Below are 12,599 nucleotides of genomic sequence, written 5' to 3' on the forward strand. Positions count from 1 at the left end.
ATTTGCAAACCCTATAAAAAGATGTTCTTAGAGCATTGTAAAACAACAGTCCGTCACATTATCAAGGAAGATAAGTTTGCACATGTGCTGAAAGGCTTCGGTTATATGTTGACCCTTTCATGATAGAAAAAGATGTCCTGAACGCCAACTGTGATGTCATTCGCCGCTTCCCTACTTTTGTACCATTGTAGACTAGTCGCATGATGCCAAGGTGTGGGCTGTTTGCCAACACTACAACTATAGTTAGCATTGAAGAAAGCTTCAAGGGCTGTCATCGGCGATCCAGCAAACAGCTCGCAAGGAACTAAAGTGATTCGAGGCATCTGCACGATGTCCACAATCTATGGCAGCTGACATCGCAGTATCTCGAGAGGCTCCTGCCACGCATCCCTTCATACCCCGAATGAGTCCCGTCCATGGGGCCCACACTGACGCCTGATCTCTTAAAAGCATCGAGCGCTCATGGCTTACGAATCCCCACCCACTCCCAAAGAACTCGAAAGTTTTCTCGCGTTTACTGTCTATTTCCGTCGCTCCATCTGGAACGTTTCGAAGCGAAGCGGACCTTTGAAGCAAAACTGAATAAGAGCGCTGCTTGGAAATGGACATCAACCGAACAGCGCACTTTTCAGGCATCAAGAGTGCCTTCGTTCATCAGCCTCCTACCCTGGCCCATTACGATGAATCGGCCCCAGCTACTTTACCTACAGACGCGAGCCAAGATGGTGTAGAGGCAGTTCTCGGGCAGGAAGACGAGTCTGGTTACCAGAAGGTTCTCGCTTATGTCAGCCGGCAACTTTCGGACGCTGAACGCGTCCGCCAGTCTTAATCAGAATGTTTCGCCGTCGTCTGGGCCGTCGAAAGGTTCCGGGCCTCCCTATATGGGCGCCACTTCACTATCGTAACAGATACTAGCGCTTTTACTTGCTTCAGTCCTGCAAACACCTGAATGCGAAGATTGCCTGCTGGTCCCTAAAACTCCAGAAGTACGATTTCTCCATCGTGCATCGGCGCATTGCTGCTCATCAAGACGCCGACGTTTTTTTCTCGTCATCTTCGCTTGCGGACCGACTTGCGGGCTGCTTAAACTCGGGATGCAGCCATCGCTACCATAATCCGCTCTCTCCGTTCCAGTTATGAGCGAAGCAACTGGGAGCTGCGCCGGGTCTACCGGGTGGAGGATGGCCTCTTGTCCCATGTGAAGTAGCTTGATACCGTTCCTCACGCACTGCTGTTACTTAAACTACCTTGTCTCCTTATACACCGTGCAATATTGCATTAAACTAGAAATTACTTGTCTGAGTCAACACAGCATGTCTTAAACAGAACTAAACCACCACATGCCACCGTAACCTCTGGAATGCCCCAGATGTCAGTTTTGGGGTGTCTGCTATTTTTAATCGTTATAAATGGCATTGTGCAAAAACTGAATTGTGAAGTGCGATTATATGCGAATGATTATGCCATTTACAACAGGGTAGACAATGATAAAGATGTCAGCAGTTTGCAGAGTGATCTGAACAGACGTCATGCTTGGTGCGATACGTGGGGCTTGTATTTGAACAATTCCAAATCTCAAAATGTGTCATTCAACCGTAATCATTTTTCTCTGAAATCAGTATATAATTTGGATCAAACAAAGGTCCATCATTAAAAATGTCTCGGGGTCTATTTTTCGGAAAATGTAACACCGAACAAATATGTTGAATATTTCCCCTCAAAGTCGTTACGACTCTTAAGCCTCGTTAAATCTAATCTTTGTAAATCACCTCCTAAAGTAAAATAACTTCTTTACTTAACAAATGTTCGTCCGGTACTCGAGTAGGCTAGGGATCCTGAAAACTCTAACCTAATAAAAAAGCTCGAACACTTCCAAACCAACGCAGCAAGGCTTGTTCCTGGTAACTATAACTTCCATAAGAATATAATATCAATTTAAGGAAATTTTGGTTGTAAACCTCCAGCACACCACGGATTAATTGCATATCTAGTATATGCTCCGAATTTACTATGGCCTGTAAGGAATAAACAAGAACACGTACATTTCTTCTGCCCACTTCACCTGCAAACCCCGCTTTCACAAGATGATAATTCTTGATATGCGCTGTCGTACTGACTTGTATCTTAATTCAAATTGCCCATAATTACGCGCAATAGAACACGCGTTTGAAGAATATTTGTGAATGTAATATGTGTGGCGAGTTTTAGTCCTTTTTGTCGCACAGTCTGTCATCATTCCGTTTAGTTCACGCGTTCAGGCAGTGGCACTGCACGTGATATTATAGTGTACTGTCTACACTTAATATGATACGAATTCTTGAAGCACGTCACTTTGAAGATTATCAACTTGGAGATTATTTCAGTGTCCCGTATTTTATATTTTCGTTTTACAGCTCTGCTTAGCTGTTTTAATTTGCTTAAACATTATTCAATTAAAGCATTAGTTTCCTGCAGTTTTCCTTCATACAACAGTGTCATTGAGGCGGTGAAGGCACCTGTATAGAGAACCAAATAAATAAGTAGGAATTTGTGGTATTTTCGAATTGCTAGTAGACGCTGAAAAAGTCCTATTTACAACTAATGTATTGTTTCCCACAGGACGGTGGACGGTGTTTCGCCCGTCTTCTGTGCTTATTGTGATGCAAATATGATGTCTTTTTTCATAGCAAAATAATGATAAAAATGTTCCCTTTCATTTCTGTATTGAAGCCTAACAAAATGACATGTTCCGCGCCCTGAAAGCGTTGCGCAAATGGAATGCAGACTAGGCTGCAAATCAGTTACAAGGAATTTAGCAAGAAAATGAAGCACGGAGGTTCTGGAACGGAATTCTATGTCTTCATAAGAAAAATTCGCTTACAGCAGTCGGGAAAAGCGAAGAGGAACAAAATATATCTGCGTTCCCATATGCCGATCCCTAAACCTCTGTGAATACCAAGAAGACCTAAAATTTATATTGCGGGAAACAGATACAGCAGGAACTTAAGAACCCATCCAGTAACAAAAAGCAGACGACAGTAAAAGTATGGCGCCCCATTTTCAATTACCACTACAGTAGAGGAAAGGTAAATCAACGTCCGTGTCCATGCCCATTTTAAATAGTTAGAGCGGAGCTAAACAACATTGGGAGCATCGGAAGGTACTGCTTAGAGAAAAAAAGAATGATGGGTTATTGCATAAAAGTAAATTTTTTTAGGAGTTTAAGATTTGTTTCGGTATTGAACTGTAATTCCCTGTAACGAGACTTCATGCTTGTGCTCAAAACGTCTGCATTCTTTTATGTGGACCTGTGTTTATTGCGGCTGCAGGATTAGGTCACATAATCTAAGCAACTGACAAAAATATAACCGCGATGAAAAGCGCTACCCATAGCATCGAAAGTAGCCCGAGGAGCGTTCATTATTATAATATCTTTCCAAATTTTCAACATTTGTTGTGACCAAAGTAAACATTCTTTTCTGGCTATTTGTATAGGCTTGCTGTTTTTCGCAGACAATTTGAATTACCCGGATTTTACACTTTCTTTAGGGTGGGACAACACGATGAGGCCTGCAAAATTGAACACGACAATACTGCTACTAGCTTTCACATCTTTTGTGATGTGGTGTCCGACATGTGATGCTTCTCCACCGCAACCCAAACGTAAGCAGGAATTTTGTTTCTACATTGACGTCACAGCCTGAACACTTCATGAAATAATACAAAATCGTACCTGATGTATTTCAATATGCTCCAAAATTTCTCTCAAAAGCCTCTAAACATCTCCGTAGATGGAATATTTTCAGATGTAAAATGAGCACTGATGTTCGCTTTTTTTTTCTACTTCTGCCTCAGACGAATCTTCCTGAAGCTTGATAAATGAGCAGTAAACGATTGGTGTTATGTATTTGTTCGCCAGTGTATTTGCCAGAGTGGAGTTGAAGAGGCCGTTTCACAGAAAATTAGATTGCCGTACTCGACTCATCATCGAAAGTTAGAGAGAAAAGTTACAAACATTGCAATAGCATGGGGAGAGCTAAAAACCAGTGCACTGATTGACGGTCAGATTGCTTGACCACGGGAGACTGCATAACATCTCTTAAGTTTTCGCATTCACATACGAAGGTGAGATCCAAATATAAACACAATGCTTCAGTAAACTTGGATCCTCGGTTAGACACGGTGATCTTATGCCCACAACCGCATTCAAACGGCTTGTTTAAAGTGGCACTTAGGATATATGCTGTTTTTATATAAAGTTGCATTTTAGGAATTTGGGCTGCTGCTTTTGTGCTGGAATAAACAGGCCCAAGTAAATAGATTTCTGAATAACCTAGTAGCAAGCTGCATGCACACAAATTAGGATCTTCTCAGGAATGCGGTAATCGGAGCCGTATTTTACATTGTCGCTTCAGACCCTTAAATTTCCTATTTTAGTGCTTCCCCAATTTTTTCCTTCCACCTGTACTGAACTTAAATTCTAAAGACGCCATCGAACAATTAAATTATCGTTCGCCATAGCGATCACCGCCCTCTGAAAGACACGATACATATGTCCAGCTTTTCAAAAATATGCCTTTAAAAGACAACTGTATTATTGGCGACATTTTCAAAATATCTTTGAGACACGCACATCTCACACTTACGCTATATCACATTTCTGTGCATTCTACTATATCCACATTACTCGAAGTGATTTAAAAATGATAAATTCGTCCACCATCCAGAGTGGATCTGAGGAAGAAAAATTGAAAAATTCTTGCGGCAGTTATTTTGCGATTTTGTTGTTGTTATGGGTCGTGGTACCATATAAAAAACATTAGAAAAATACTTTTTGTGATTCAGTCGTTACGTAGACTACTGTTGCCGATTTTTACTTTAATAAGTTCTTCTGAACCTATTAGTGTTAAGATATTTTGTTCGCGGTGCTGTAGACTCTTCTTTCGGCTGCTTGTTCATATCAGGTGTGGAGGCCCACAGCTTTCGCCACCTGCCTAATCTGATTTCTATTCACAGGGCTAGGGCTATGCATGGCTACGGCTTTTGTGAAACAGTTAATTACGTTATTTCTAAAATACGAGCTAAACTGGTAGCGGCACGAATTCGCTTTCGACGTTGTGCACTATGTTTCTAATTTACTCAAAGGTCGATATTATGAAAATTTTTCTCCTTCAGCCTCTAGCAAACTCGGCCTATGAGCGGTTATAGTGAACACTATCATAAACGACTTCTTTAGTCTTAGAATGCCTTGAAAAAGTATTTCATAGTGATCCAGCTGGTATAAAAGCGTCGGTTGTCGCTTTAGATATTCAGTTTTCAATAAAAAAATGAGAACAATAAGACACGCATTTAAGCTAAATTCCTGTGCAAAAATATACCTTTAAAATTTCCTGTAAGCATACTGTGCGAAATTGCGAGCATTACGGATATCCTCAAGGAGTTCTGATAGGTGCGCAAAAAGTCCTATTAGTGTCATTGGAAGAGACTACCAAAGAATGAAAGATGAAATCGCAGCATCATTAATGGAGCATATATCTATTAGCTTTTTTGTTGTTTGCCTCAGCTGCATAACCGTTTGCTATTGATGTTAGGCTAAGCAGCGTGGCAGTGCAATCAAGGAAGCTGTAATCTTTCCTGTTATAGTACGACAAAAGTGCTTTGCTATCTAACAGAATGTTTACAGCGCCTGGACCAACAAAAGGACGATTCATCGGCCATTTTCGGTGTTCATGCTCGTTTTAGCGTGTTTCAAAATTTTTGCCTAAACTTTTATCTTCAAATGTTGTGCTAGGCAGGTGAAGGCTGGCTAATAGCAAAGGAAAACTCGGGTCAAAAGAGTGGTAATCGTCAGCTATTAGGAAAGTTTTAACCCATCTGGGTAGATTATTTGTTCCAGTGGCAAAGGTTTCCATTATTTGCCTTTTTTGACATTTGCACAGAAATTTATATTTTATTATCTTCCTGTCGGCACAGCTTTAAAGTGAATATTTATTGCTTAATTCAAAGTTACTGTAAAGATAACAAGGCCCATTTACATTTCTTGTGACAACCGAAAATGTGGTAACTGAGTGTACCGACTCAATCCACGCAGGATATAAGAGTCGTCACTCTTTAGGCTGCTGAATGGTGTGGCGAGGTACCTGATTCCTCGCGAGGTTTGACCATGAACTTTTTGTGTTGTGTAAGTTTTTTGTCAGTGCGAAATAGTGACATCATGAACTTGTGAGGGTTAAATGGGCTATCGCCTGAGCTTTTCCAGTATCGTAAGTAACCTGGCAATATTTTGAAACAGAACTTAGAAGGAGATACGCGTAGGAAGGGCAATATTATAAGCATAATGAATTAAGCACGAACGAGGTAAGAAAAATTACCGTGATGTTGAAATATATATATAGTGACCAAAGCCAATATATCTATAATTGTGACACAATCTTCGATCACCATAAATAAAAATGCATCATTGCAGAATGATCTCTACAAAAAACAACCTGAAAAACACGCTTGAAATTCACATAACAACAGGGAGGGTTAATACTATACATACGGCAAAAGAGGCTCTAATAACATGGAACATGTCGAGTCTCAACGGTACTCTCGACGAAGACGCGAGACCGGCTAAAAAGTTGCCGCGAAAACACGTATTTGAAGGAGGATTTATGTTCGAAACTCCATACATGCAGCATAACATGTTGCACTGGAAATATTTTTCTTAACTTAGGAGCAACAAAAGCGTTTGGTACTGGACGCTTTATTTCTACTGAATAGCATTGATAATGATAGTGAAGTGTGTAATAGTAGTATTTCAGGAGCGCGGAGCGAAACGTAGAGGTCTATTACCAATAGCGACGCATGAGTCTAATGCACTATTGTTCCATCGCTTCCTCAGCTACTTTCAAACTATTACACGATCAGCAAGAAGCATCCTTTACTGGATGGTGATGACGAGTGAATTCTGTTCGAAATATCCAGTAATATGCATATAGGTAGGCATTAAAAGCACAGAAGAAGCGAAGTACGCTTTATTGAGCGGTATCAAGCTTATATGGTCCAGTTTGGCATTGGTTTGCAAGATAATTCCTTTCAAGTTCTTTCCGCTGCGTCAGTTCTGGAGAGGGAAGGTAGTTCAGGAGTTCGTCAGATATATGTAATTTCGTGAACCACGTTGTTATACCACCTAAAAGCAGACATCACGTGGTGGAGTAACTTCAGTGCAGTTTATGAGCTTGGTACAAATTGTGCGCTCAAGGAGCGCTATGTTGTATGTGGTTTATTAGAAACCCTTTGCTGGAGGTCTTGGGCGTCATTTTCCATTCTGCAAGTCAACACACACCAGCATGCCACGTAAATATTATTTCGGCCTTGCCCGCTTCTCTAACCCGCTCGCGCTATCAAAATGCAGCGCCTGATAGTCGGAAGTTTTCCGGACAATTTGCCATTTTAATTTTTAATTTCTCGAGCGTATTCAATTATCATTGTCAATAATATGAAGATGCTGGATAGCAGCACCTATGCCGACACGAGCTTTCATCTAAATTCTCTCTACTAATCTGACTGATTTTGTGAAGCTGGTCGTGCATACCTCATTATGCAAGCGCGTCTCGGTACGGTCTTGTTCCGACGATGACGACCTTAAAGGCGAGTGCGAGCGTAGCTGGTTGCCCGGCGCTATGTGTAATCTATTCGAAGCGGCAGCCAAAAATAGCGTTTAAAATGTAAAACAGCGCTAATATGTTGGTACTATAATGGTCTGTGGTGTAAACCGCTCGGTGCATTGATCATTTATTGACATTTGTACAGTCTTTGCTATATCTGCATGAAAAACTTGGCGCTATAATCAAAAAAGCCGTATTTAAACCATCGCGCACACCAAATAAAGAATTTCAATGTCTCCCGACAACTTTAGGCTCGAGATGTTTAGGCTCTATGCCCTTTCCACATTTGCCCCACTAGGTATGAACCACATTAAAAGCAGACGTTAAAAAAACAGCTCATCTTCTCGCTGCAAGCAATGCATATTCTAAATGAATGTAAAAAGCATTCTGTTCCAACACTATATGTTCAGCTGGTGCCATAGGGGCAATTTGTTTTAAACTTGGTCAATGTTCACCGTTCACAAAACACAGGAGTATTAAATAATATTCAAGGCGCTTATCTTCTGTTGGTGGTGAACATGCGTGCTAGTTTTTTTTTATTTTTCGAAGGCTGAAATGAAATCGACATAGCACAGCACTTTAACCATCGAATTTTTTTTCTCTGTTTAATGAAAAGCTTCCTGTCTCCAGTTTTGTCTTCAGTAACGGTTTTGGTCAGAAACACTGTAGAAAAAATAACGGAGAATTATTTGTGCCGTGCATTATCCCGTTTTTATGTCGTATGAAGCTGAAACACGAGTATTCTCCGCAATGATGATTGCGGGTTATCAAAAACATCACCCTTCAGATAGTATTTACCATTTTTTAGCAAAGAGTAGCATGCATTTATGTCCGCACACAAAACTGCTGCGGCACAGGAACGTATGCCTTACGCACGGAAATTTAGTCCTACATAGTCGCCGTCTCATCCAGGGAATTAAAATAACTGTGTCGCCATCAAAGGACAAAGCGAAAGAACGTATAAGAGGCGATACGAAAGGAAAGTGGGTTTTGCTCACGCGCGCACCAGAGAGAGAACAAAATTTGATATTGTGGAATTGTAAAGAGGACCCGCCCCTGCAATCTGTAATACAAGTTCCTACTCTCGATCAATATGAGGCCGTGTTGGTAAGCTCAGACATGGGAGCTCAAACCCGGGTCATTCTAATGGGCAACTGAGGTCGCTGTCAGCCGGGCACTGATAGCAACTTAGCACTGACCATCTGCATTCTGCCTTTAATGTAGAAATAAATGTTTTCCAATCCAATGATAGAACAAGAAGGACGCTTCTCCAAGAATAGAATACAAAAACCATTAGAAAAACCGATTACGGAAACCAGTGACATTTTAATAAGATATAGTCACGTGGGTGACTACAGTAATATTTGCTGCATGTCGCCCCAAGGGGTCACTTCACTCGTTTTTACAGGATTACAAGCGCCAATTTAAACTTGCGTATCCTTGTTTTATTGAATATTGCATCGCTAAATCCATATTATACGAGGCAAGATCGGTTCATTTTAACCATAATTTCAAGGTCTGTTCTTTCCAACCATAAGCTCATTATTTATTGTAGTCAGTGTTCTGTACCTTTGAATTATTGTTAGCAATCATTTTTTTTTAAAGCCGCACTCATATATATGATTTGAAACAATATATTATTTACACCTTTCACTTACTTCTGCGAAATGTTTGTTTAAAATGTTGATTTGGTTTAGGGGATTTGTCAAGATGCGCATCTTCTGACGGAGCAAAGTTCGAGAACGGAACAGGAAGGTTTCTTGGACCAACCCCTTGTGAGTTTCATCGTTGCGATGCGCCAAACTGGAAAATTACAAAGTAAGCCGTACTGCTACTACCTTATGTTAACCGTAAATAGCAATGCTATCTTGGGTTGTACTCCCTGAGCACAAAATAAGGGCGTCAGGACTTCACCACGTTGTCACTTAGTCAGAAATGTTATTGATGAAGAATTTCCTGTGAAAACACTGCTCATGAGTGAAGGCGCGAAAATATTATGGCGGGGAAGTTCTCGCGATAGAGCTTGCCTCTATGGTTATGAGCTCTTAGAATATTTAGTGAAGTCAAATTTATCATTTAGCTACAATTGCTACGATATCTTGCACTTACAAAGCCTAATTTGTTTGCTGGTGAGGAAAAATTTGTGAATGAAGTAAAATCCATTTTGAAAACTTCGCAGGTTCTTTAATGCACTCGAGAAAAAATGAAACGATTAAATGCAGCCATCAATCAGCATGTTCAAATAGCTTAGCTGCCAAAACCTGCGAGGTTACTATGAATATTTCTGGCTGCTTAAGTTTCTTCCGCCATAGCCGGAAAGCGTGGTTTGTTATATTAATTTGATATGAGTTGGCAGTTCATTTATTAAACACAGTTGTATTGCATTTACATTTCGGCAACACTGTTGACGGCATACAGTAATTACGAACATGCTTATTTTAAAATCAAACTGTTTCCCAACTATATTCTGCCAAATTGTTGTTCCTCCACCCAAGCCATCTGACGATTTTGATGGGGGAAATAAATGCTTTAACAAGCAGGCCACTAAATATAGTAAGGAATCTGCTGAGGGAATAAACGAAGGGATTCGGTTCTTTTGCTCCGCACGTTCGAATATTCTCATTTTCAGAACTTGACATTTAAAAGGAGCGCGTCGAAAAACAATTGTTAATGTTTTCTAGCGATCATAGAGGATAAAAATGTAAGCATAACCTCCAATAGTATTTTATATAAATAAAGCAATGCCTCTTAACTTTTTTTTTATCATAGCTCTTTCTTTATTTTGTACAGCACTACGGCTGCTATCAAATTAAAAAAAAAAAAACTTCAAGCCGCATTGCACCCGAAAATCTTCAACATAAGCGCTTCTTTAGTCTCCTAATCATTTTAGTTCTAGAGGCGCACTATGGTGAGAAATAGGGCTAGGCGAAATAAAGTCTTCAAATTTATCTAATAACTTGTATTCGTCCTATTCTCTGGACTATACCTTTACGAGGAGGACAGCGAGAAAGGCTCGCTATTTTTTAAATAATTTAACGTACATAGCGGAGTACTCTTTTGAAATTCATAAATACTAGGATCGTGTGCTTGACGTCGAACAGAAAAGACGCAGTTAAACATATTTGTTGGGCGAATATTTAAACCATCTATTTATGAGGCGTTGGTGTTCACGAAGGCGCAGCTCCCATTACGTTAATTTACTAAGGTACGAATTGCATTGAGCTTTTAAGAATTTAAGCCTCGTAAATGAGCTGGATTGCTCCAAAGCGACAGATCTATTTGCCGGGAGGAACATTTAGACGTATAGATGCCTGTATTAAAGGCCGTACACTATGGTCTATAAAGCACTTGGGCACTATTGAACAACACGAGTTTCGAAAAATGCAATGCAGAGGGGGCTCAAAGTTACGCATATAATCACACTGCTGGTGTTTGACAGATATCATCAGAAGGCACAAAGTTATATTACTCACATCGATTTGATTTCATTCTCGCACTTTTGAACATCAGTGTTGAAAAAAGCAAACTATAAAAAAAATATGGGAGTATTGTGCCATGTAAACTATCCTCAAAATTCGAGAAACAGCGTTTCGTGCTTTTCTCGGTCTAATTGATCGCCTTCGAAAATCGAAGTGAAAGCACATTTGGTGGATTTAGATATTGTTTAAAAAATATTAGCAGGGAGGTCTGATTGATAGCCACTAAATCAATACTGTGACAACCCTGCTCAAGGGAAGTACAAGAAGGGTATTTTCGTGCTAGTACGGGTAATTATCTCATAATAGCAAAAAACATTTTTTGGCATGTTTATCGCCCGTAACGTGTTGCCTAATTGTTACAGATAGGATTGAGCGAACAGCAGTTTTTTCATAGTGGCTCCAATATGAACATCCACTTTAGATACAGAATAAAGTCTGAATAGTGAAGAAGAAATCGATCTATACCTCTGCCAATACTCCTAAAAACTTTGAAATCCTAACTAGCAGCGAAGATTAGCAGCCGCACAGTAGCACTTTGATGAATGAAATTTATGGTAATGTATGTGTACTAATGAAAGCTAAAAGTCGAAACCTTGTCATCATTCGACGAGGCGGTGCAGGTGTCATAAATTGGCTTCCCTAATTCATGACTGCCGAACTCTCTGTGTAATAGAATTTAACTATGATTTTAATGAGGGTAGAAAATGAACTAACTACTTATTGTAGCACATCAGAGGAGTGAAGGCTGCGCACAATCCAGAGTGCTCGGAGGGGTTTGCTAAGTGACCCGATAGACCCTAACATTCGAAAATAAATTTCATGGCATTGTGACCGACGCCACAATTAAGCATTTTGTCGCGCCAGAGAACCCTCCATCCCGCACATATTGATTTATTTTGGTGGGATTCTGCGCGGCGATATATTAGCGCTGCGTGTGGAATAGCCGCTGAGATGCAGGGTGCATCAGAAGATAAAGCTAGCACGCAAACGATTATCACTATAGTACTCTAATGCATACGATTGCTTACTTGACATATCAAAAATGTTTTAAATATGGCAATAAATAAAATTAAACACAAAGATTAGCGGTCAAGAAAGATCACAGAATTTAAACCCTGAAAACACGTTTAGGTTTTATGAAGGAATTTTACTCCTACCCCGAAAGTATTTCCAAAATTTACACCTGCAAACTATAAAAGTAGTGCGAAATCTATTGATACCGTCAAATATTGTTCACAATGTAGGCTGACACTAACTACATAATATTGATCCCTCTTTCATATCCACATACATAGGTGTGATAGCAAGGAGGCTCCGAAATGTCTTATTCGGCATTCGAATGACGGTCAAAAGTTCCCTCATTGCTGCAATGATATACCTGATTGCACGGAAGAGCAAATCAAGAAAAAGAATGAAGAATTAGCAGAGAAAGAGCGAGCATGGAGAGAAGCTCAGGAGAAGACTACCTCATAGAAATTCTACTGTTAGT

The 12,599-nt window shown here is 40.1% G+C and overlaps 1 protein-coding gene across 2 annotated transcripts in view; it reads left to right on the forward strand.

Annotated features, from left to right (window-relative positions):
• LOC146178633 (uncharacterized) overlaps positions 1 to 12,599 on the forward strand; it is a 30,198-nt gene extending 17,599 nt beyond the window's left edge. Inside the window, exons 1-3 of one of the 2 annotated variants that reach the window (XM_084579788.1) lie at positions 3,533 to 3,642; positions 9,329 to 9,449; positions 12,406 to 12,599. In XM_084579788.1, the coding sequence (XP_084435914.1) occupies positions 3,543 to 3,642; positions 9,329 to 9,449; positions 12,406 to 12,583 (399 nt within the window). In that variant the 5' untranslated portion in view covers positions 3,533 to 3,542 and the 3' untranslated portion in view covers positions 12,584 to 12,599. Of the gene's footprint in view, positions 1 to 3,532; positions 3,643 to 9,328; positions 9,450 to 12,405 lie in introns of those variants that run through there. The other variant, XM_084579789.1, reaches the window with a different exon arrangement.

Source organism: Amblyomma maculatum, chromosome 9, assembly GCF_055883805.1.
Source record: "Amblyomma maculatum isolate TAMU_Amacu chromosome 9, ASM5588380v1, whole genome shotgun sequence".
Taxonomy (NCBI): domain Eukaryota; kingdom Metazoa; phylum Arthropoda; class Arachnida; order Ixodida; family Ixodidae; genus Amblyomma; species Amblyomma maculatum.